Source organism: Ochotona princeps, chromosome 21, assembly GCF_030435755.1.
Source record: "Ochotona princeps isolate mOchPri1 chromosome 21, mOchPri1.hap1, whole genome shotgun sequence".
In the NCBI taxonomy this organism is placed as follows: Eukaryota; Metazoa; Chordata; class Mammalia; order Lagomorpha; family Ochotonidae; genus Ochotona; species Ochotona princeps.
Window position 1 is genome coordinate 5460946 of NC_080852.1, and position 26602 is coordinate 5487547.

General features: G+C 45.6%; 1 protein-coding gene across 3 annotated transcripts in view; it reads right to left on the reverse strand.

The window, feature by feature from the left end:
• The window catches only part of SPIRE1 (spire type actin nucleation factor 1), a 156090-nt gene that overhangs the window by 126081 nt on the left and 3407 nt on the right, over positions 1–26602 (reverse strand). For all 3 annotated transcript variants that reach the window (XR_009247400.1, XM_058679056.1, XM_058679055.1), the window contains exon 2: positions 3221–3255. Coding sequence is in view for 2 of the 3 variants with exons in the window: in XM_058679056.1 (XP_058535039.1) it covers positions 3221–3255 (35 nt within the window). In the remaining variant the exon portion in view is untranslated. The remainder of the gene's footprint in view (positions 1–3220; positions 3256–26602) is intronic.

Here is a 26602-nt window from a genome sequence, read left to right on the forward strand (position 1 = left end):
GTATCCACTCATGAGAGACGGAACAGGGGGTGGGGTCACATCAGGCTGGGCCACAGCACCCACCAGAATGCGAGAGAACAGGATCTGGCAGCAGAATCCCTAGGAGACCCGTGGGCTTGCACCTGTGGGACTGCAGCACACTCTAGATTTCGTGGAGAACATGGAGAGTGGTGGTGGGTTGAGCTAGTCTGGACCATGGAACTCACATATGAGCGCAGGTGACAGATTGAACCTAACCCCGCGCTGGTTGGCTCACACAAGAATCAAGTCCATGGGCCCGGCGGCGTGGCCTAGTGGCTAAAGTCCTCGCCTTGAACACCCCGGGATCCCATATGGGCGCCGGTTCTAATCCCAGCAGCTCCACTTCCCATCCAGCTCCCTGCTTGTGGCCTGGGAAAGCAGTCGAGGACAGCCCAATGCATTGGGACCCTGCACCCGCGTGGGAGACCCGGAAGAGGTTCCTGGTTCTCGGCATCGGATTGGCGTGTACTGGCCATTGCGGCTCACTTGGGGAGTGAATCATCGGACGGAAGATCTTCCTCTTTGTCTCTCCTCCTCACTGTATATCCGGCTTTCCAATAATAATAAAATCTTAAAAAAAAAAAAAAAAAGAATCAAGTCCAAAGTCACCTCAGGTAATATTTCCTGGGGGATTCTCCAACTGGAATGCTGGACTCAGATTCTGGCCACCCCAGAAAATCACAGGATGTGTGCCCTGACCTTGCAGGGCATTTATCAGGATAAGGCCTCCTCAGCTGCTGATGCCTGAGCAGTGGACAGCATGCCCAGATGCACACGGGGCACAGGACAGCCTGCTCATCTAGGCCAGCAGATGATGTCAACTGCCTTGTCAGAGCATGGAGAGCAGTCAGGCTGGGCAATTCTCCCGGCCAAGCTATGCAGCATGTTCCTGGGTCTGTGCATGCACTAAGGTGGACTTGGTCAACCAGTAGACCTTGGAAAGATGTTCTCAACCCTGGAGCAATGAAGCCAACAACTTCTCAGAACCATCAAAACCATTCCTATAACACCCTGGAAACACTCTTCCCCACACCAAGATCCCCAAGGCATCATGAAATGACCATCCCTCATCCCTGGGTGCTGATGTAGTTCCATGGCAAGAAGTGGCCCCCTCTTCCTCCTCCCCTGCAGGCACAGGAGAAAAAAAAAGGAAACATTTTTCCTATCCACCTTTTTCAGTATCTTCCTCTCCCCATCCTAGTGAGGGTATGCATCCCTCTTAACCATGTAAGCAATATTAAATAATTAAAATTTAATTGTGAGGTAAAAGATCCTAAGTAATTAAAAGCATACACACAGTCTCCTTTCTCTAGATTCATCATTTTAGTTTATTTTTATAAAGTAAAGCCCCAGGAAGCTGAGAGGATTTTATTTTCCCAGGCAGGTCTAGTCTTGCTTATGAAGTAGCATCTTCCTTCTCCTTCCAGTAACCTTACCCTTCCAAATCTGAGACAGCCGGCTGCATTCATTAAGCCAGGCTTCATGCTAAATGCTCTTCCTTGCTAGTGTGACAGCCCTGGCGAGGACATGGAGGCAGAGAAGCGAGATAGAGAGGACGCTCTGGGCTGCGCACCGGCACAACCCACTCAGAAAGCCCGGGCTGGGGAGTGTTTGTTTGGTCCATTCCCGATGCCTGCATTCTCATTTGGAGCGCCTGGCTCAAGTCCTAGCTTCCTACTTGTGTATAACCTGGGAGGCAGGGAAGCATGGCTCTTGTAATTGAGTCCTCCAGGGCAGGATTCCCCACATACAAGCCCACTGTGGACTTTACGACCCCGGTTTCCCATCTTGGACTACAACTTTAATCTCAGGAAAAGGGACCTCTGTCATCCAGGCCCTAGGTCAGTCACTCCCAAACATTTTTCGTTTTATAATTTCTTTATACTTAACTCTTCCTGAGGTCATCTTTTATTCATGTGGGCTATAATGTATCCATACTAGAAGTTGATTTACTTTTCAAAGGGGAGAGGGATACATTTCACCCTTATAAAATAACAAACAGATACTGTGTCAAGGGTAATACTGCTTTAAGTTTTTGCAACACTCTGTAAAGTCAGGCTCAGTGACAGTGCAGAAGCCACTACAGCCAGCCACACACAGCCAGCCACGCAGCCTGGGCCAATCCACAGTACAGTCCCAAGACAAGAAAAGCAAAGAGGTGAATACTCTGGTGGTTCTGACATGGGTATTCCAGCCAGCCCTGGTTCTGACATGCACTGCTCCAGCACTGGCTCTCCCATCAAAGACCACTTCTCCAACTTGGACTTGGTCAGTGTCTGTCAGTCTGCTTGTTTGTCTCTCTCAACACTGAGCAGCTGGAATGACTCACACCCAGAGACCAGAGTTAAAATGAATATGTTTGCATTCCCATTCCTTTATATGTTGAAAGGTAAATATGTAATACACAAGTTCTAGCAATATAAAAATATTAAGTTATTTTTTAGTTTTACAACTAATTTTTTTTAAACTACCTTAATTTTCAAGGTTAAATAGAAAATGCAAAAACAAACTGAATCTAACAAGAAGTAAATTATTTTTTATTTCTTGGATACACAATCTCTAAGGAAGTCTTCATCTTACTTAAAGCAACAACTGAAACTTACTAAAACCTACAGCAACTTGTACATGTATTATTTAAATTAAAAATATAATTTCTTCTATCTTTAGTTGGGCATTACCACGAGCACCCCAAATCCAAGAAGGATGCCACTGCTACTCAAGATTTTGAATGAAGTCATTTCCACCAATAAGAAAACGAACCTGTATAAATCACAAAGCATGACATTCATTCTTAACCTTCCCAGAATACTGCCTCTAAGCCCCCGTTTCTCAGGTACTAACATATCTATCTCTACAAGAGTCCAGCATTTTTAAAAGATCCTTTCTTCTGGATCCACAAGATTGGATTATAAGACAAGTGAAACTTGCTAATGCTTAGGGCTCCGGAGCTAAGCTTACTTTAATTCCACAAATAACACAAGAAAACTGTTAAAAGTACGATTGAGCTATTCTTTACAACACATCCTCACAGGCAAGCACAAAGATTACCATTTTCCTTTACATTTTACTCTTCCTAACTACAGTCGCTATACACCTACTCTCTATACATGCTTATCAGAAGACCAATAGTTCAACTCTCAATTTAAAAGAAATGCAAAGCTGCTTTTTGAATAAATAAATATCCAAGCATTTATCTTACCTCTGTTTCTGTACATTGTGAATATCCCAATTTACCTGAAAGAAAAATACAAAACGTTACTTTCAGAGGATTTTTTAAATGAATACTAAATAATTTTGAACCTTTATATATTACATTATATACTATATATATATACTATATATAATATATACTTATATATATATATTGCCCACAATTTCACTGTATCTATCTACCTAACCAAACTTAAATCTGTAAGTGGGACTTTCCAGAATATTTGGTCATTCTAGTAAATAGGCCCACGAGAAAACATTAAATAAAGAAAACAATGGAAGAACATCCTTAAGCAGAATAAGTGTTAAAACATTTATGCAAATGACATGCAAAGTCAACATTACGGAATCACTTTTAAAATCTTGCTTTTTAGATAGACTTTAAAGTGAGACTGGCTGTGCTATAGCAAGTAAAGCCGAGATGCTGACATCCCATACAGGCGCCAGCTGAGTCCTGGCTGCTCCATTTCCAATCCAGCTCCCCGCTAACAGACCTGGGAAAGCAGCGGAGGCCAGTGCTTGAGCACCTGCACCCATGTGGGAGACCTAGAAGAAGCTTTCCGCTCTTGGCTTTGGTCCTGGCCAATTTTTTTTTTTTTTTAAATATCAGAGATTGTGAGGGTGAGTGGAGGATTGGAGCAGGATGGGGGTGTGGGTAAAGAATACTTCATGTGCTGGTTCACCCCCTAATTGTCTGCAGCAAGGTGAAAACCGGAGCCAGAAACAAAACCAAGGCCTCTCGTGCAAGTGTCAGGAACTCAGTTACTCGAGCCCTCGCTGCTGCCTGCCAGGCCTATGTTAGCTAGGAGCTGGACAGGGATATCACACGGACACGGGTGTTTTAACTTGTACCCCTAACCATCAGGCTCAATACCACTGCCTGTGGTTTTTTCAATGCTTAACTAAACTTTACATACATCATACCTATAACGACACAATAAAAATGAAAAAATAGCTTTTGTAAGCTTCCCAATTCTTAAAATAACACCACAAAAATGATTTGTAAAAAAACGGGTTTGGGCCCGGCGGCATGGCCTAGCAGCTAAAGTCCTCGCCTTGAACACCCCGGGATCCCATATGGGCGCTGGTTCTAATCCTGGCAGCTCCACTTCCCATCCAGCTCCCTGCTTGTGGCCTGGGAAAGCAGTCGAGGACGGCCCAAAGCTTTGGGACCCTGCACCCGCGTGGGAGACCCGGAAGAGGTTCCTGGTCCCGGCATCGGATCAGCGCGCATCGGCCCGTTGCGGCTCACTTGGGGAGTGAATCATCGGATGGAGGAACTTCCTCTCTGTCTCTCCTCCTCTCTGTATATCTGACTTTATGATAAAATAAATAAATCTTTAAAAAAAAAAACATAATTTCTCATCAGATGATGGTCCCAGTAAGAAACATGAACTGAAATTCAGGTTAAAAAAGTAAGAGATCTTGCATTCTGTGAGTTAAAAATAACATATAAGCACAAAGCCCATACAGGCATATATAGAGTGAGGTTAATGAGTTTTTTTATGGCTTATGGTTAATATTCATTATTATATAAATGTATTATACGGTTGTAAGTTCTATATTTTATTTTTATACAAATGTTTACATTATTAATGACTTGAGTAAATGAATTATACTCAATTTAATGAAGTGATAATTTCTTTAACTGAAAACCTGTTGGCCAGGCCCCACTCAAGGTCACAGCCTGCCTCTAAGCACCCCTTTCTGCTGCATATGGAAGATACGGAGGGAGGGAAGGAAGGTTACCAAGACAAAGCACCGGACAGAGTAACTCCTAGGGAGCAGACAGACCTACATCCTCAGTAGGTTGTCTGTGTAAGGTAAACACAATTGCAAGAAAAGCATTTATAGTTTTACACAGGATCATTCTTGGGAGAAGGTAGGTGAGAATTCTGATACGGAGCAAGTGAGTGAACATACTGCCACTGGGAGTTGTGACTTACACGTAGAGGGAGGGACTGTTATAAACCTACCAGGTGGGTGGGAGAGGAAGAGCCCTGTGCAGGTGAACTGGTATTACAGGAACTTCAAAAACTCATGCATGTTCCAGCTCTGTGCACCAGGGGGAGGAGAACCCCAGTTTGCAAAAGCACAACTAAGCCCATTCTCCCTCAGCCGCATCAGGACACACTGGGGAAAAAGGCCGGCTTCAGGGCTGGGAGAGGGAAATGACGGTAACAGAAAACAATGGACTGTTTCAGGGATGACTTATTAAAACAGCACAGGAGTCGCTTCATATGCCTGAAAAATGCTTTCCTATAAGAACACTGAAAATGTTTGCAGGGTGGGTGTTTAGCCTGCTTGAGGAGTGCACGCTGATGCATTAGGTTCGATTCGCAGCTTGAGCTCCTAACTCCAGCCACGTGCCAATGCAGACCTCTGCGAAGCAGCAGTGATGCTGCAAGCAGCTTGGTCCTTGTCACCTACATGAGAAATCTGGATGAAGTTCCCACCTCCTGGTTTCCATCCAGCCCCAACCCCTGTGGATCTGAGGAGTTCTCTGTGTCTCTTCCTTCCTGCCTCCCTCTGGCTCCTAAATCTAAAAGGCAGAGGGGTTGGGGGAGAAAAAAGAAAGAGAACCTGCCTGGGAGAGTGTGCAGCTCATCTGTGTTGCCCAAGTTCAACCGGTGAGTAAGGAAAAGATCATGAGTATAGCAGACCGGAAAACCTACACACCCTCGCCTCGATACAGACCTGAAAACCAGAAAATCCCAACTGCATGACATGAGAGCTTCAAGGAACCTCAGAAGTGATCCAGCCTGAGTAGTCAGATTCTTACACATACGAGCAGAGTCCTGAGTTCTCATCAGGCACGCTGCTATGCCTTCCTTAGACCACTCCTCCATTTCCACTTCCAGGAGCTGGTGGGAGGGGACTGCAGGGAAGCTATTCTGTTTGCATCATTTCTGTGACATCTGGGGCAATGCACTCCTCAATTTAACAACTTTCCTAAATTGGAAACTGCCAGGATAACACTGAGAGAGTTTCATTTGACAGTTTTGAGCCTTACTAAGACTTGAGATTATCATGTTCATTCAACCGATAATAAATTCATTAGTTTGAATTTATGGAGGGATGGATTTCACCGTAAGATGATGCAAAATTGAAGGTAACATCTGAAACAGTATTTACATATTACATTTTCAAAACATCAGAGAAGTACTTGCATACCAGGAAAAAAGGGCAATTTGCACAAAAAGCCAGAAGTTCAGCTCAGTGTTTTGCAAAACGAATGGGCGTTTCAATAACGCGGTGAAAGTTAACTTCTGCGTTTTCAATGCTATCATTTTAAAAGAGCCCATCTGTTCCTGAGGTCTACTAGAAGAGCCCATTCATTTCCCAATAAATTAACAAAGTCTTCCTATAAAGTGGCTTTAAGTAAGAAAGTGATCCTGATAAAAAATATTTGTCACAAAGAACTCAACAGGACAGGCCCTTGGTGCAGCAAATTAGTGTGTTGCTTGGGTTGGCCAAAAACATTATCAGAATGCCAGTTTATGTCATAGCATCCATGCTTCTGATCCAATTTCCTGCTGACAAATCCTGAGCTCCACCACTCTGTGGAATATCCGGAGTTCTGGGCTCAGCTTGGCCAGGCCCCTAGGGAACGAGCCACCAGTAGGACAATGATCTCTCTTTTACTTTTATTCTCTCCCCTCTCTTGCTAGCTCACTCTCTGCCTTTTCAAATAAACAAAATGACCATTAAAAAGAAGAACTAAGGCAACACGGTCGCCCGAGGCTGACATTTTGGGTGTTTAGTGCTGGTGATCTCTCTCCACCTCCAGGTCTGTTCAGGAAAGTTACAGGGCAGAACCTCTCCTAGTCGGTTCACTGAAATGCCTTTCTTGCCTTTTTAGAATGGAACATGACATGGCGCATGCTCTGCTGACCTCAACATAATCACAAATTCTGATGAACTACACAACTGTGTGACAGAAATAAAGGCACAGTTTCAGAAATTTCCATATGGCTGTTAGCACATGTAACCAAAGACACAGATGAGTCCAATCAGCAAAAGGCAGATCATTTCCACCCAAAATGACACAATTCCTGAAATTTTATGGTGATTAAAAAATACAGATTTTACTTATCTGAAAGGCACAGTTATAGAGAGAGGAAGATAGAGAGGCCTCTGTCTTCTAGTTCACTCCCCAAGGAGGCGCAACGGGCCAGGGTGGGCCAGGTCACAGGCAGGATTTCTTCCCTACCTCCCTTGTGGGTGCTGGGGCCCAAGAACATAGGCTATCTTCTGCTGCTTTGCTAAGCACATTAAGCAGGGAGCTGGATAAGAGGTGGAACAGCTGGAACAAACCAGCGTTCAAGAAATATTCAATATGAATAAACAACACTCAGAATTTTTTTGCTATGTGACTAAACCACGGGCAAATTTTAGGTTCACTGGATCATAGAAAGTATTTACTTTTAGGGTCAGCATTGTGGTGTGATAGGCTAAGCATCCACCTGCGATGGCTCTCCTACACGGAAGACCCAGAAAAAGCTCCTGGCTCCTGGCTTCAGCCCAAACCAATCTTGGCAGTCGCAACCTTCTGGGGAGTGAACCACTAAATGAAAATGTCTCTCTCTCTCTCCTCTTTTATTTGTAACATTGCCTTTCAAATAAACATATCAGGGTCGGTGCCATGATGCGGTAGGTTAAACCTCCACCTGCAACGCTGGTATCCCATATGGGTGACAGTTTGGGTCCCAGCTGCTTCATTTCTTTTCTAACTCCCTGTTAATGTGCCTGGCAAAGCAGCAAAACATGGCCCAAATCCTTAGAACCCTGCACCATGTGAGAGACCTTGAAGAATACCCAGGTTTCTGGCTTCAGACTACTCCAGCCATGGTGTCCATTTGGGGAAGTAAACCAGCAGACGAAAGATCTCTCTCTCTCTCTAATCTACTTTCAAGGGCCAGTGCAGAGGCTCAACAGGCTAATTTTCCACCTGTTAGTTCTGGCATCCCATATGGTGCTGGTTTGTGTCCTGACTGCTCCACTTTCCATCTAGCTCATTGCTTATGCTTTGGGAGGGCAGCAGGGGATAGGTCAAGTCCTTGGGCTTCTGCACCCATGTGGGAGACATGGAAGAAGCTCCTGGCTCCTGGGTTCAGACTGGCCCGGCTCTAGCTATTGCATCCATTTGGGGAAGGAACCAGTGGATGAAATCTCTCTCTACCCTTTTCTCTGTAAATCTGCCTTGTTTTTAAAAAAGTAAATCTTTAAAATCTACCTTTTGAATAAAATAAATCTTAAAGTAAGCAAAAAATATTCTTTAAAAAATATACTTTCCCCAGCCGTAGGCAACTGCCTAGGTTGTTTTATACCTAGGCAAATGTTACACTGTCAGGAGAGTTCTGTGGTCAGGAGAAAAGCAGCCTGTAGCTGGCATGCACTCTGGGCCTGGCTAATACCAAATCTGTGTTAACTATACCAATGTGCCAACATACCTGCCTATACCTTATTTTTTAAAGATATGTAGGGAAGGCAGGGAATTGCCAGGGTGAGACATGCCATCTCAGGCCACAAGGCAAGGGGGCTACATACTGCCTAGGGAATGGGGATCTGCAGATGTATTGGAGTGGAAGCAGAGGAGGGCATGTTAGACAGGGAAGGAATGACTTCTGATGTCTTCCAGGAGCTTAGGCACTGCACTCGCACTTAGAGGGGGTGGAAACTGGAGGGCATACTGGGTAAGGCCAAGGTACCTGCCCACCTGGGAAACCATCGCCCACCACCTGCTGCCAGATGCAAAAGCTAGGGCTGGTTGAGTGTCAGGGGGGTGGACCACGTCAAGCTAGGCCGCAGCACCCACCGGAAACTCAGAGAACTAGATCTTGGGAGCAGATTCCGTAGGGCAATTGTGGATGCACTTCTATGGGACCCGCAAGTTTACATGGAAAGCTGGTGGTAGTGATGGACCAAGCCAGGCTGGATCACAGAACTCACCTGACAGGAAACCACCTGACACTGGTGGGAACCAAGGCCGGGCTGGGCCAGGCTGGGCCAGGCTGTAGCACCTGTTGGCACATGCAAAGGCTAAGACTGAGGGCAGACCATTTCAAGCAGGGTTGCTGCCCTAGCTAGCATGTGTGAAATTCAAGCTGGGGGAAGGCCTGGAAGGGCACCTTGGGGAACTCCTCTTCCTGGTCACAGGTCCTGCCGGAGAGCAAAAGGGCTGGGGCTAGGGTGGGCTAGGCCAGGCCGTAACACTACACAGCATTTGTGTGGGCCAGATCTGGGGACAGGCTGTTCTGGGTTAGGCTGAGACTGTGGGCAGGCCATGTCAGACTGGGTCCAAGCACCCACCAGCATGCCCAAGACCGAATGATAGAAAATTGCCTGGTAGGGAAACTCTGAGGACACCCCTGCTGGGCAGCAGTTCCCCCTGGTGAGTGCCAAGAGCTGGGGTTGCAGGTGGACAAGACTGGGCAAGTCTGTAGCACCCACGTGCATGCATGTGGCCTGGGTCTGGGGTCAGGCACCCGCTGTGCTTGTGAGATCCAGCATGCGTGTGGGACAGACTAGGCTAGGCTATAGCACCCACTAGTTCCCATGAGAATCATGTCTGGGGGTGGACCTGGCTGAGCTAGGCTGTAGCACTCACCGGTGAGTGCCAAGCCTGGGGGCCGGCCACCACAGTCTTGGATGCAACATCCACTGTCCACTGGCACACGTGAGATCTTGTTGCTGAGAGCGGATTTAGTAGGGGAACCTGGGGAACTACCCCGCTAGGCCAAAGCTCCTGCTTGTGATCGTAAGAGCTAGTGCTGGATATTGGTCACTCAATACCATGTCAATTAACTCCATAATGTTGTAAATTGTTGTTGATGCTATGTTGTGGCTTTTCATGGGACGGGATGATATTCTGCCAGCTCTACTTCCAGACCAGAGATGGTCTCCCCAAGAAACTGTTGAATTTATCTGGACAATAAGATGCTGGACTGTATACATGGCACATGCTTGCAATGAAGGAATCATGACTGGATTTGAACTGTACTACTGCAACAACAGGGAGGAATCCAACATGAGGGGAGGGCATGGGGAGAGACTGGAATTCTAGAGTCTACCAAACTGTGTCATAAAACAAAATTAAATTTAAAAATTGATGAGACACAGATTTTACTGTGAATGTAAGTATGCATTTGAATATTTAAAATAATGCTTCAAGAAATTAAAAGTATGCTCAAAAAAAAAAAAAGCTAGTTTTGGGAGCATGCCAGACCAGGCTGGGCTGCAGCACCAATTGGCATACATGTGAGCTGGGCCTGGGGGTGGACCCAACACATACTGGCATGAGTGAGAACCAGAATGTAGTACAGGCTTGGCCTGGCTGGACTGCAATACTCAGCAATTCACATAACGGAAGGGTTGGGAGTAGGAAGGGCTAGTGTATAGGCTGTGCTAGGTTGCTGCACCTGCTGGGGGTAGACCATACAAGACTGGGCTGCAGCATCTGCTGGTATGCACAAAACCCAGGATAAGAACAGGCTGATTAGGAAAGGTTCTAGGAACTCCCATGATGAACCTCTTACTATAAGTGAGTATGAGAGCTGGGACTGGGGTAGGGCTAACCTAGGCTGAGCTGCAACATGTAGCCAGCACCTGGGCTGGGTCTGTGGCAGGCTGGCTGGACTGGGTCATAGCACTTGTCAGTTTGCATGAGCTATGGGGCTGGGACAGAACAGACCAGCCAGATGAATCCACCAGTATATGCAGTGGCTGGTGCAAGTGACAGACTGAACCTAAGCCTACACTGGCTGGCTCACACAAGAATCGAGTCCAAAGTACCTTAGGCAACGTTTCCTGAGGGATTCTCCAACTGGAATGCTGGACTCAGATTCTGGCCACCCCAGAAAATCACAGGATATGTGCCCTGACCTTGCAGTGCATTTATCAGGACTAGGCCTCCTCAGCTGCTGATGCCTGAGCAGTGGACAGCATGCCCAGATGCACACGGGGCACAGGACAGCCTGCTCATCTAGGCCAGCAGATGATGTCAACTGCCTTGTCAGAGCATGGAGAGCAGTCAGGCTGGGCAATTCTCCCGGCCAAGCTATGCAGCATGTTCCTGGGTCTGTGCATGCACTAAGGTGGACTTTGTCAACCAGTAGACCTTGGAAAGATGTTCTCAACCGTGGAGCAATGAAGCTAACAAACTTCTCAGAACCATCAAAACCACTCTAGTAACACCCTAGAAACACTCTTCCCCACACTAAGATCCCTAAGGTGTCATGAAATGACTGTCCCTCGTCACCGGGTACTGATGTAGTTCGACATCAAGAAACGTGGCCTCCTCTCCCTCTTCCCTGTGAGGAAAAAAAAAAAAAAAAGGAAACATTTTTCTTACCCACCTTCTGTTATACCTTACCTTCCTCACCCTAATCAGAGATCCACAAGGGTATGCATCCCTATTAATTATGTAAACAATGTTAAAAAATATTTTTAAAAGTGCATTCACATGTTAAAATTTGGATGCCAATGATATCCCCTGCTCTCCTCCCAGCTTGCTGCTCCCTTATCTGTTCTGTAAATATTTATTGAATACCCATTAAATATTATTGGTATATACTGATGACACAATAGCGAATAAGCCAGGTAAGGTCCTTGCTCCACAGGGCTTACCATTCAGTATAAGTATATGCAAAAAAAAAAAAAAAAAAGGCAACCAAAGACAATTACAAATGATAACGTAACTGCAGCTAAGGACAAAAAAGGAAGAAAAAAAATTACCCAATATAGGGTGGTCAGCTACAGCTCCTTGGGAAGATGATATTCAAACAGAAAACAAAACAAAAAAGTTATGTGGAACTAACCTGCAGATCTGGGGAAAAAAAAAAAAAAACACCTCTGCTCCCAAAACCAGGAGAGAAGGTCAGGGATTTTCTACACATACTGTGTTTGGGAAATTTTATCATTTCCAACAATATGGATGGAACTGAAGGTGATTGCATTAAGTGAAATAAGTCAAACACAGGTTGCCAACATTGTATTTTGGCACAGCCGATTAAGCTGCTTCTTTCAGAACCAGCATCACGTATCAGAGTGCCAGTTCTCATCCTAGCTATTTCACTTCCAATTCCAGCCTCCTGATGACATAGGTACCTGTGCAGCAGCGGAAGATGGCCAGAGATTTCAGCCCCTGCCACCCGTGTGAGGGGTTCCTGGCTCCAGCCTGAACCAGCCCTAGCCATCACAAGCCTTGGGAAGTAAACAAGTTTAAAGAACATTAGTCTCTTTCTCTTTCATTCCCTCCTCTTCCTCTTCTCTCTCTTTCAACTGCCTTTCAAACAAAGAAAAACAAAAAAATTTTTTTAAAGCAGCAGAGATGGGAAAGGCTATTTAACAGATACTAAATTATAACCAGATAGGAGTATGAAGCTCTTACTTTGCATAGTAGGACAACTAGAGATAATAAAAGTTCTTGTAGGAGTGGGCATCTGGCCCACCGGTTAAAAACACCTTTATACCACACTGGAAAACTGGGTTCAAGTCTTGGTCCACACCTGATTCCAGCTTCACGCTAAGGTGCACCCTGGGAGTCAGCAGGCGATGACTCAGAAGCGTGCGTGGCTGCTACTCTTGGCAAAGTTCAGACTGAATTCCAGGCTCCCGGCTCAGCCCTGACTGCTGCAGATATTTGGGCAGTGAACCTGCAGATAGAAAACTCTCTCTCTCTTTCTCTCTCCTTTTCAAATAAATAAGTAAACAAACAAGTGAAGTACTACATATTTTAAACAAAAATACTTGGGATAGTTTTTGAGGTGCAGAGGTTAAGACCCTGCTTGGAATGCCTAAATGTCACACAAAGCATCTGGTTCAAGTTCTAGTTACTCTGTTTCTGATCTGTTTCCCAGTTAAGGAGCATCCTGGTAGGTGGCAGATAAATACTCAAATAGTTGAACACCTGCCACCTACATGGGGGACTCAAGCTGAGCTCTAGGACCCCCACTTTAGTTTGCTCCAACCCTGGCTACTGTGGGCATCTGGGGAATAAACCACGAGGTGGGAGTTCTCGGTCTCTCTGCCTTCATATAAAATAAAAATAAATAAGTGTCTAGAACAAAATAATTGGGGGAAAATGACTTTTGACGTTTTCAACAAAAAGAAATATTAAACATTTGGAGATAAATACACTCACCCTTGGAAATTACATAATCTATATATGAATCAGAATATCTCACAGTATCCCACAAAAGTGTACAACTTTGGTGGGGCAACATATTAGCCTAATGGCTAAATCCTCCCCTTGCATGCGCAAGGATCCCATATGGGTTCTGGTTTGAGTCCTGGCTGTTCCATTTCCCATCCAGCTCCCTGCTGGTGACCTGGAAAGCAGTTGAGGACAGCCCAAAGCCTTGGGACCCTGCACCGGTGTGGGAGACTCGGAAGAAGTTCCTGGCTCCTGGCTTTGGATTGGTTCAGCACTGGCCGTTGTGGTCACTTGGGGAGTGAATCATCGGACAGAAGATCTTCCTCTCTGTCTCTCCTCCTCCCTATATATCTGACTTTGTCATAATAATAAAATAAATCTTCTAAAAAATTCTAATAAATTATTGTTGAAGTATCTCATTAATAGTTATAATTAATCCACACTTTCTTTCTTTAGATCAAACATGCTCTATGCTGTTCTGTAGCCCACACCTGACAACCACTGGGTATTAGAATAAAGAGGCTCCAAGAATGCTGGCCCAGCCCAACTGCTCCAGTCTCTCCTAGCTCAGTAGCAAAAAGACTAGGAACTAGTATGTGCTGCAGTTAAGCGAGAGGTCAACGTTTAGGGGGAATGTTAAGTATGCTTAGTGTATCTTTTTGGTTCACTATTCATTGATCATGACCTGAAGGCGGGGGAGAGAGGGAGGAAAGCAGCTGTTTACATGTTTAAGCTTCACATCCACCTACAAAGGATAAAGAAATTGCCCGAATCACCTACATGTACAATATGGTTGGTCAGATGTTACAGGGTGCAGACCACATGCTTCCTTATCCAGGTAAAGAAACGCTGAGACAGCATACCTCTGCCTGACGTGCTTTTGCTCTTTCAGATAACTTATTCTGACCCTGATTCTTTCTGGCTAGGATTGTAACCTCAAATTTTAAAAGCACTCATGGAAGTAGCACTCATTCATTGACAATACATTGTGTGACAGGCACTTCCCAAAACTTGAACCTTTACTCCTCTCTGCAGATTCTGTCCCAAGCCAGGCTCCAGGCCCCTCCGTTTCTTCTTCTTTTTTAAAAGGTTTATTTATTTTTATTATTAAGTCAGATATACAGACAGAAGAGACAGGGAGAAGATCTTCTGTCCGATGATTCACTCGCCAAGTGGCCACAATGGCCGGAACTGTGTCAATCCAAAGCCAGGAACCTGGAGCCTCCTCTAGGTCTCCCATGTGGGTGCAGGGTCCCAAGGCTCTGGGCCATCCTGTACTGCTTTCCCAGGCCTCAAGCAGGGAGCTGGATGGGAAGCGGGGCTTTAGAACCAGAGCCCATATGAGATCCCAGCACATGCAAGGCAAGGACTTTAACCATTAGGCTGCCATGCCCAGCCCAAGGCCCCTCAATTTCAAGTCACTTTAGCTCTAAATCTGACTTTCATCCTAATTCTGAAATGTGGGCTTTTGGTTTGTTTTTCAGATAGCTCATGCTTTGCACAGTAGATTCCGTAACTAAACTGTTTTTTTCAACAAAGTAAGGGAAAGCCTTGGGTTGTGACTGCCAGCAGCCCTCTCAGGGACTAGTAGGAGTGAGGAACCTTTCCTCTGACAAGAGCTATTTGGGCATTTATATCATTCACGGGTCACACAAAAATTATCAGTGTAAAAGTTAGCCTGCTATAGATTTATTGAATTTTGAGTCTTATCTGCAGTTCCCTTGGCAGGACCAGCCATTTGTGAGTTCACAAGTCCTTACAGAGCCCATGGGCCAAATGTTCCCCATTCTGATCTTGTCTAATAGAACACAACATGGCAAAAAAAAAAAGTAACACTGGATTGCCCCAGCACAGGCCACTTGTGAGCCCTCATCCACAGCTCTCTGCCCTTTTTGGCCCTGCCTGTTCTCAGGCCAGATCTCTGGAGGTTAACTGTACAAGGCTAATATCACCATTCCTCCTTCAAGTCAAGGTCTTATCTATCAGCCAGATGAGGACTGTGTTAGCCCCAGAACCTAGACATTTACAACATACTCCACAGTACCATTTTATAAATATCAGATTTTAAAATATTTTTCTTTCATTTAGCAGCCTTAATTATTACATTATTGCACAGAACAAGCATCATTAAAAGTATTTTCCACTGAAATATCTTTTGTGTAACTGGGTAACACTCAAAGCTAGTGGGGCAAACAGGTTTTCACCTCTGTCCATTTTAACTTAATGGTGATGGCTATCTAGAAAATGGTCAGGTTGTTTTTTTAAGATTGATTTATTATTTGAAAGTCAGAGTTACAGAGAGACAGAAAGAGAAAGAGAGAAAGAGAGACAGAGAGACAGAGAGAGATGCTAAGAAGGAGAGACAGAGAGATCTTCTATTTGCTGACTCACTCCCCAAACGGCCACAATGGCTAGGGTTGGGCAGGTTCAAGGCTGGGAGTTAGGAGTTTCCTCTGGATCTCCCACATGGGTGCGGAAGCCAAGGCATTAGAGCCATCCTCTGCTGCTTTCCCAGGCCACTAGCAGGCGGCTGGATCGAAGTGGAGCAGCTGGGACTAGAACTGGTGGCCACTTGGGATACTGGCACCCACATGGAGGTTCAGCCTGTTAAGACCACAGTGCCAGCCCCACGGTCACAGGAATTCTAAGGGCAAGGATGAAACGGAGGTGTGCTGACTAATCAGCAAGCTTGTGACAGGAACAGGAGGCAGCAAGGGCCACACCTCTGTCAAAAGACAGGGGTAATGGAAGGTACTTGTCCTAAACTTTGTCCTAAACTTTGTCCTAAACTTTGTCCTAAACTTAGATTAAATTTCATGAGATCTCAGAAGTACACTGAGAACACAGCACTACATCACTTCTTTCCAGAGCAAGGAAGCAGAACTTTCCCAAGCCCAATCATAAAAGCAACAAGCGACATAGCATCCTCCAATCAACTGCGGAGTGCTGCTTCCCATGCATTTCAGACACACCTCTGTGTACATTCTTAGAATCTCTCTCCCACACCAGCTCATGATCAAGTAGCAGGGCACCTGGCTGAGGAGGGCCCTGCCAGGCACTCCCTTTCCCTGGGGACAGATCACAGCTCTCCTCTCCATATCCACTTCACAAGATACATTACCTGTTCCTGACGGAGCTTGGGCATATCTGATTTAAAACATAAAACTACCCAAGTACACATTTCAGCTATTTATCTTTATATATATTGTCAAGAAACACCTTTCTTTACGTCATACATCTTTATTATAAGAATAAAATACTAAGGTCGTCAACTATGAATAAAAATGACCATTAAATAAAGGTGGCAGCCTAAGCTAGGAATCACCATTAAGCACCTTTAGCAGTTTCCTATCAATAATATTTAGATTTATACACAATAGGCATAAAACAGACCAAATATTTAATGTAAGCTATGTCTCATAAGTCTCAAATGAAATTTGTTCCAACAATTTAGGGGATAAGGTTATATTTATGTGGGTTTTTTTATTATTAAGGTAAACAAGTATTCCTTTACTCCTGAAAGGATTTAAAGATGTTAAAATAAATGATTAATAAATGAGTATCAGGGAAATGATAAAGCAGTCAAGAGAAAGGAGAAATAAATTCAAGATTAAACAGAAATCGGTAGCAGCCAGGGTTGGGCAGCGGCAGGGTAAGCTGTCACCTGCAATGCCAGCATCCCATGTGGTTCAAGTACTGGCTGTTCCACTTCTGATCCGGATCCCTGCTAACGCGCCGGGGAATGCTCGCTTCTGCAGCACGTGTACTAAAACTAGAAAGCTCCTGTGCCTGGGAAAGCAGCAGAAGCTGGTCCAAGCGCTTTGGGCTCTTGCATCCGTGTGGAAGACCCAGCAGCAGCTCCTGGCTCCTGGTTTCAGTCTGGCCCAGCCCTAGCTGTTGCAGCCATTAGCCATAACCAGCAAAGAGAAAAATTCTCCTCTCTCTTCCCTCTCTAACCTGTACCTCTCTCTTTCCAATTAAAACAAAAAGTTAAATTACTAAAAGCGAAAAATGATGGTTAAGCACTAATGAAATTTCTCTGACAGCTCTCCATAATGCATTGTAATTTCTTCTAAACACCTGGTATTAACACCTAAAGCAAACAGAATCTACACGACAGCCAGAGTACCTGCACCTCCGACTGGCTCCATCTCCAGATGGGGTCAGAGCCCTCCAAACTCATGTTTAATATTGTTTTGCAATGTATTGACCTGGAACCAAAGAAGTTTGAGATAATTATTTCTTATAAAGGATTGGAAAGGCTCAGTAAAATCAACCTGCATGGTATTTAAGAGCTGACAAAACATCCCTCATACAGATCCGCTTTTCATTATCACAGCTGAAGAAGGGCTGGCCGGGGGCAGGTGCCCTGCTGCTTGGGACAGCACATCCCACACAGGAGTGTTCAGGTCCTGATTGCTTCTCACACACCCTGGAAGGCAACAGGTGCTGATTCAAGTACATGAGTCCCTGCCACCCACGTGGAAGACAAGGATGGAGTTCCTAGTTCCTGGTTTCAGCCTGGCTAACCCCCTGGCTACTGAGATCATCTGGAGAGTGAACCAGCAAATAGAAGACCTTTCTTCTCTACCTTTCAAATAAAGAAATCCAAAAAAAAGAGGGTTGGAGAGATAGATAAACTTTATTTTCATTTTATAGACAAAGACATAAAGTTAAATGACTTGCCTGAGGACTTAATCATGTTAAGTGTCAAAGCAAGAGCTAAAAGTCAGTTTCTACAGCCAGTCTGCATGTCCTTTCTGGGCTCCTATTTGACATTAAACAGTGAGTTTGCAACTGTTTGCAAGAGCAAAGGAACAAGAAGGCATCAACATGACTTCACAGGAAAAACATTTTTCAGGTCAGTGTAACTTCCACCAAGTTGCAGTCATCATCTTGCCTCCCACTGCTGCCGGTCCCGCCTTCCCTATAACTAGGCACCTAGGGCGGACCTGGAGCCTCTGAAGATTCCTTCCTTCACACCTACAAATCAAAAACAAGCTGTATTTCCTAAATCACCGACCTGCCTCTCTCTCTCTCTCTCTCTCCATTCCTTCTTGTCCTGGTTCAGCCCTACATCTTCTCCAGGTGCAACAGCAGTAATACCCCCTAAGTGGCTTAGCAAATTAAAGGCTGCTAAGATCTAAAGATAGTACTCAGTACCTACTGATTTGGCTTTCAGTTTTGTCCAAATTAACACATCTGCTATAAAACTCACAGGGTCACCCTTCTAAGAGTTATCTGCTCCCATCACTTGCCTGCTGTAAAAGTGCAAAGGCTTTTCCAGCAGTCTTGTACGGCCCATAAATACACACTCAACAGTGGCACAAATTCCTTCATAACCTCATCTCGGCCAACATACCTTTCTAGCTTGTCTCACTCTCCACCACTCCCACATACATCCTATGCTCCAGGCACAATGGGCGCCCACTGCAGAGAAGACAAACAGGTTTAATCTCATGAGCTGACTCTAAATAATTGGTAGGGACTGCCTGGAAAAAAAATGCCATTGAGACCTCTCTGAGGCTGTTTATAAACTGAGCAGCAACACTGTGATGACTGATCGGCAGTGCTGGCCTTTGGTGTTGGCAAGTGGGTGACTGTACAAATACCACTTACCATCCATGCGCCATTGCTTCTCAGTAGGATATGTCGTCCTCTACCACGCTACACTGCTCTCCTTGCTTGTACCCTTTCTTTTACCCCACTGACCACCCCTCAAGACCTCCAGAAACTAGTTTTCCTCTGTGAAACTTACCTGACGTCAGCAGGCAGGCAGTCACTCTCTTCTCTAGGCGCTCATAATTTTCTATGTGTGTTTCTACTGTTTTGAAATTACTGCACTGTACCACCCTGTGAGTTCCCTGAAAGTATGAAAGCACTTTATTCTTTGTCTCTTCAACATTTAACTCAGTGCGTGTGTATGTTAATAAAGTGAACAAAGTCATGGAACAAGGATTCCTCTAATATTTATATAAGAAATCTAAGCAGATATGGCCTCACTCAGGACAGGCACCTACGGTAACTCTTAGCGGCATCCTATCAACTACCTATCAACTGAACCTGCTCCTATCTACACGGGTAGATTTTTATCTCTCATAGGACAAGACAACAAAGGAATTTGGCTCCTGATTGGGAGTCGGAGATAAAATGGGAAATAAGGAAAAAACATACCAATTTTTTCCAATAACGCACTAATACATACAATACAGAAGGAACTGAAAGTCATAGTTTTCAGAAGCTAATTATGGGCCAGTAGGTCTGGTTATAATTAGGAATATAACTCTTCCAGATACCTGATACATTTTTTTTAACTTTATTTCTTCACTGACAAGTAAGATTCATGTTAGAACATTATAAAGTCATGGAAAATGTTTATTATAATTCCACCAACTGCCAAGTGCCTGGACTGAGTGCAAGTCACATCAGGCAAGATTATAGTACTCCCTGGCAGGTGCAAGACCCAGTGATGGGAGAATGCCTGGCAGGGAACTGTGGGCAACCCCCTGCTAGGCTTTACCTATTGCTGCTAAGCACACAAACCAGGGCTGGGGATGGGCCTGGCTGGGAAGCGCAGTGGCATCTGTTGGCATAAAGGAGGGCCATGTTTGAAGGCATGCTGGGTTCAGCTGAGCTGTGGTGCCCGCAGGTGTGCACAGGGGTCAGAAAGAATTAAGCTGAACCAGGCTAGGCCACAGCAGAGGCTGGCCATCCAAAAACCAGGGCTGGGGGTAGACTGATGGGGATTATTGGGGGCTGCTCTGACTATACCTTGGTATCCGTTGGTATTGTGACGACCCGGTCTTTAGCAGGCTGTCTGGCTTGGGTTGGGCCGCAACAGCTATCAGTTCATGTGAGGTACGTGGCTGGGGTGGAACTAACCAGGCGGCTGAATCCAGTGGTATGTGTGTTGGCTGCTGCAGGTGACAGTCCAACATGACCCTACACTGGTTGGGGCATACAAAAGTCCAAACTCACTCCAGGCAAGATTTCCTGAGGGGGTGGGGGTTGGTTTCCTGACTAGACCATGGCACTCAGATTCTGGCCACCCCAGAATATCACAGGATGTGTGCCCTGACCTTGCAGGGCATTTATCAGGACTAGGTCTCCTCAGCTGCTGATGCCTGTGCAGTGGACAGCATGCCCAGATGCACACGGGGCACAGGACAGCCTGCTCATCTAGGCCAGCAGATGATGTCAACTGCCTTGTCAGAGCATGGAGAGCAGTCAGGCTGGGCAATTCTCCCGGCCAAGCTATGCAGCATGTTCCTGGGTCTGTGCATGCACTAAGGTGGACTTGGTCAACCAGTAGACCTTGGAAAGATGTTCTCAACCCTGGAGCAATGAAGCCAACCACTTCTCAGGACCATCAAAACCACTCCAATAACACCCTAGAAACACTCTTCCCCACACTAAGATCCCCGAGGCATCATGAAATGACCATCCCCCTATCCTCCCCTAGCCCGGTGTGCTGATGGTAGTTTAACACCAAGAAGGGGCCTCCTCTCCCTCTTCCCTGTGGAGGGGAAAAAACTGAAATGTTTGTCCTACCCACCTCTGTTATACCTTACTTTCCTCAACCTAAGCAGAGGCTCATAAGGGCATGCATCCCTCTTAACCATGCAAATAATATTTTTTAAAAAACTGAAAGCTGGTTTGACATCCATGATCACTTCTGATAGTGCCTAAGTTCAATTCAATTCTGTGACAACCAGGACGAGTTGCAGCACAGGTCAAGCTGGGCTACAACACTAGAGAGCTAGTTCACATTAGGGCCGGGACTGGGGGCAGTTCAGGCTGGGCTAGGCAGCTGCAGCTGCCAGAATGAGCTGGAACTAGGGGCAGACTGAGTCAAGCAAGGCTGAAAACTCATGGGATAATGCCGAGGTGAGGCGGACCATGTCAGACTGGGCCACAGCACACACCAGCACATGTAGGACTCGAGTTGTGGGGAACCTAGTAGGGGAGCTTTGGGGGCTACCTTGCTGGGCCATTTGGTGAGCCTGAGAGCTGGGAGCAGCATTGGCTAATAGGTGTTGGGACTGGGGCAAGTCCTGTCAGGCTAGACCATAGAACTATCTGCAAAATGCAAGATTCAGGGCTGGGAATGGACCCAGTAGGAAAATTGTGGGCACCCCTCTGATATGTTGCAGCTCCCACTAGTGAGCATAAGAACTAGGGCTGGGGGCAGGCCTGGGTGGACAGGTGGTGAGACCCTCAAGTGTAAGTGTGGGCTGGATAGCGAGACTGGTTGATTGAGCTAGATTCCAAAACACATTGATATGTACAAGAGTTGAATGGGATGTGGGACAGACTGGACCAGTCTGCTGCACATACTGGGGTATGCAGGAGCCATAGCTGGGTGCAGGCTTGGAGGGGGTTACTGGGGGTTGCTCCATGTGGGCTACAGTTTCCACTGTTGTGCTTTAGGGCATAGTGTGTGGTGAGCAGGGATAGGCTGGGCCACAGTATCCACTGGTTTGCGGACGAGATGGGGCTAGGGACAGAACTGATCAGGTGACTGCAGCCACCAGTGTGTGTGTGTGTGTGTGTGTGTGTGTGTGTGTAGGCTGATGTGAGCAACCAACTGAGCCGGATCCTGCACTGGTTGGCACACACAGCAGTCAGGTCTGGGGTCACCTCAGGTGAAGTTTCTTTGTGAATGCCCCCAAACTAGACTAATGGACTCAGAACTCAGAACCATGGTGGAAAGCACAGGATCTGTGGTCTGACCATGGAGTGTTTGTGTTGCAACTGGGTCTCCTCAGTTGCTGAAGCCTATGCAGCCGACCGCATGCCCAGATGCACATGGGGACATGACAATCAGTTCACTGGGGCCTGCAGAGGATGTCTAGGACCACGGAGGGCAGAAGAAATCGGACAGCTCCCCCAGGTCAAACTTTGACAGTGAGTATCTGGACAAATTGAGACTGCAAGGTGGACTGCGTTAGCCAATGGACCTTGGAAGGATTTTCTTGACCTTGGAGCAACAATATCAACAGCATCTCAGAACTTTGGACACCACTTAAGAAGTATGCTCAGAACATGCTCCAATTGGGGACCCTGGGATGACACTGGATGGCAGCCCCCTCCCTCCATTCCCAGGTACTGATAATGGTTGGGCTGTGGGAGTGGGCCCTCTTTCCTTCTCTCCTCGCTTTCCCCAGATACAGGGAGAAGGAAGGAGATTGGAGACAGTTATCCCATGCTTCTTTTTCCCATTCCTCAACCCTGATCAGTGGTACACATGGGCATGCATCCTTCTCAACTACGTAAACATAAAAATAAAATGAATTTTTTATTATTTAAAAAAAGGAATTTAGCCTAGCATTCATGTACCCACTGGGTACAATTCCTTGCTCCCTTTCTGATGACTCCTGCCAGTGCAAACCCTGGCAGGCAGCACTGATGGCTCACCTAGTTTTCAACAAATATTTGGTAGAGAATCTTTTGCGTTTTTCTACTCAGCCAACAGGAAGCAAAGGGAACATTTGAACCAGCACATACAGCTCTGACACTACCATAATGAGAGCAGCACTGGAACTAGGAAACTATAAGTGAGTTATTTCAAAATTCTCCTGCTTTTGGAAAACACAGCTACTCCCATACAACAACACAAGTGCCAACTACGCTGGAGGGCAAAGAGTCAAACATGACAGCGACTTAACCAGACTGGGACTGAAACATCCTAATCCAGCAACGACGATCATCTCAATTCCCTGTGGAAGCCCTTCCCGGGGTCTAAGCAGGAGCCTGTGTCAGGAAGGGGCTTCACGCTGTGGGTACTAGCTACACTGGAAATCTACCACTATGTTTCTGCTTTCTTTAGTGACTATAACTACCTATTATTTATCTTCGCAGCACTCCTAGAAAACAGAACATTGCTTGTCCATGCCGGCAGTCTCATGCATGTTAGGCTGATGGAACCTGGCGTATTTGAATATACTGTAGACGGGAGACAACCTCACCTATCAGAGTCACAGATAAGGCAATGTACCAACCCCTGATTCCTCCATTCAGTCCAGGACTTTCGTTGGACACAAAGATATCCTCATGTATTCCTCTCATTTAATAATCAAGATGTAAACACTAAATAAATACAACAAGAGTGGACAATCATGTTTTAAAACATCTTCAGTATTTCAAAGTACTCCACAAATACGTGTATCTTTGAAATCAAATAGTAGGACATTATCCATAACTGCTTTCCCACAAATTTTGTCCTCAACCTGCTAAGAAGCTGGCCTGCTCATATTCGCCTTTCAAATCCCAAACAAAGCCTGAATGTTCCCTACACCAAGAAACCAGTCTCAAGGGATCCCTTTCTTAGTATGTACACAGGCATCCATTGTTCCTCCCAGAAAAAGTTACCACTAACCTCTAGACCAATTATAATCAAGAGATAGCCATAATTTTTATATGTTCTTAATACATCTAAAACTTAAGACACTCCAACATTCTGAAACCAAGATTTGAAACAAATTATATTGTCAATAAAAATTTACGCTGAAAAGGTCAAGACCACACAAAAACACCACAGCTTTTATCAGTTCTTTGCAAAATTCCAGAAAAACGAACATTTTGAGCTTGTGAAGATGTAAGATTTCACCTAGGTTTCGTCAATTACGACTTCCTAAGGACTTTCTACACCAAAATGTGTTGTGAATTCCAGGTGGGAATAATGATGAGGATGCGGGCTGGGTAGCTTTAACTCATTGAAGATGGGAAAACAGAAACATCAACCTGTGCTTAACAAACATCTCCACACACTAAGGTCTTACTACAACTGCGTCAACACGGAGAGAAACAAAAATGTTAGGTAAAACACTGAGAAAGAATCATATAGCCTCGGGCCTGGCGTGATGGCTCAATAGCTGTAGCTTCACCTTGCAAACGCAAGGATCCCATGTGAGTACCTGTTCATGTCTCGGCAGCTCCACTTCCCATCCAGCTCCCTGTTTGTGGCCTGGGAAAGCAGTGGAGGATGGCCCAAAGCCTTAGACCCTGTACCTGGCTCCTGGCTTCAGATTGACTCAGTTCTAGCCAATGCAGCCATTTGGGGAGTGAACCAGTGGATGGAAAATCTTTCTGCCTCTCCTTCTTTTCATAAATCTGACCTGTCTTCCCAATGAAAATCAATATTTTTTTAAAAAATCATAAATCCTCTTGGTTCTATACACTTTATCTCCCTATAATTTCAGAACTATTTAATACACAGTTCAAACAAGAGTTTACTGACAATTGGCTAGTATTTGTACTTTGAACATATTCGTTGAAGAGCTAATTTTGTCTTATCTATCACATTGCGTATGCAGTAGTACTCCAAGTTACATCTGAATACACCAAAAATTATTTACTTTTCAATTAGTTTCATTTCCACGCCTCTAACACCTTCTCTCACTTTTTCTAATTCTCTAGTAGTATATTTCTATTTACTTTACTCAAATTGAAAATGACTTTTTAGAAAAAAAAAAAAAAAGAAAGCGACTATCTGGGATGTAGCAATCCTGTTAAAAGCAGGGGCTGGTATTTTAGTGAACAAGTTTCAGCAGCCACGTGGGGAGTGCCGGCTCCAGTCCTGGCTACTTGCTTCTGATCAGCTCCCTGTTCATGCAGCTGGAAAGGTGAAAAAGGCTGGCCAAGTGCCTGGGCCCTGGCTACTCATGTCAGAGAGCAGCAAGCAGCTCCTGGCTCCTTGCTTCGGCCTGGCCCAGACCAGTCTGCTGCAGCTAGTTGGGGGTGAAGCAGTGGACAAATCTCTGTTCTTCCTCTCTTCCGGTCACCTTACTTTTTAAATAAATACAACACGCTTCAAAAAAAGGTGCGGTTGGCACTGTGACATAGTGAGTTTGGCAGCTACTTGGGATGCTGCCAGGCCAGACTGGAATGCTGTCCCATGCCTGACTGCTCCATTTCCCATACAGCTCCTGGCTCATGTGCCTAGGAAACAGAGAATGGCTCAAACACCTGGGACCCTATCACCCAGGACGCGGCTCCTGGCTCCTGAATTCAGCCTGACCCAGCCCTGGCCACTCAGTGAATCAGGAGAGGGCTCAGGCTCTCTCCTGCTCTGTCTTTCAAATGAGTAAGTAAATCTTTAAAAAATATAATAACAAGTAGTCAGGAGGGACAGGGGGGTTGGCAAAATGGTGGAGCCACATCCCATATCAGAGTGGCTGGAGTTCAGGCTCTGCTCTCAATTCCAGCTTCCTGCTCACATGCACCCACGTAGCTAGATTCCTGCCTTCCCTGTGGGCAACCTGGATCGAGCTCCCAGCTCCTGGCTTGTCCAGCCATTTAAGACAGTGAGCCAGCAGAAGGGAGATCTGACTCGCACCCTGCGTTTCAAATAAATAAATATAAAACAATAATAATTAAACCAGAGCTAAAATCAAATACCGCTACAACCAGGTCTAAAACAAGTCAGTACAGCTGGGGGGCTCCTTTTTCTTGGAGACGCACTGCTGTCGGGGCAACAAGCAACACCAGTCACTGAGGGACAGCTGGGGCATTCATTGACCCAAGGATCTCAACGGGACCCATGTCTCCACACACAGCACAACTCCAGGCACCACCACCCATCACCTGCTAGGCCAGTGGCTCATAGAGTGACAACTCTGTCCCCCATTACCAAGAACATCTGTCAACTTCCTTTTGATAAAGACTGATTTGAAAAACTGCAGACAGAGAAACCGAGGAACTGATTCCACCCACTGGTTCAATTCCCAAATGGTTGCAAAGATTGGGCCTAATTCAGGTCAAAGCCAGAAGCCTAGAATCCTATCCAGGTCTCCTATGGGGATGCCAGGGACCCAAGCAATTGAGCCCACCCTCTGCTATCTTCCCAGGCACGCAAGCAAGGAGCTTGGATGGTTAACAGAATAGCCAGGACTGAGCCAGCTGCTCCTGTGTGCTTTGATGTGGGATGTTGGCCGTGCAGCCACTGCACTATAAGGCTGGGCCCTGAAAGTTGTTTCAGATCACAACTAAGAGGAAGCTTACTGGCATCCAGGAAAGAGCAGGGATGCTGTAAAGGACAGAGTCACAATAGAATTATTCAGCCAAAAATGTCAGAGAAGCCCCGATATTGAGACACTGGTCCCAATTCTGAGTGAAAATACAGGACAGCTGGATTAGAGGCTCTATGATAATATGAGAGCAAAATAAGACACATCAGGTTAGGCTGCCATCTGTGAAACTCGCATCCCCTAAGAG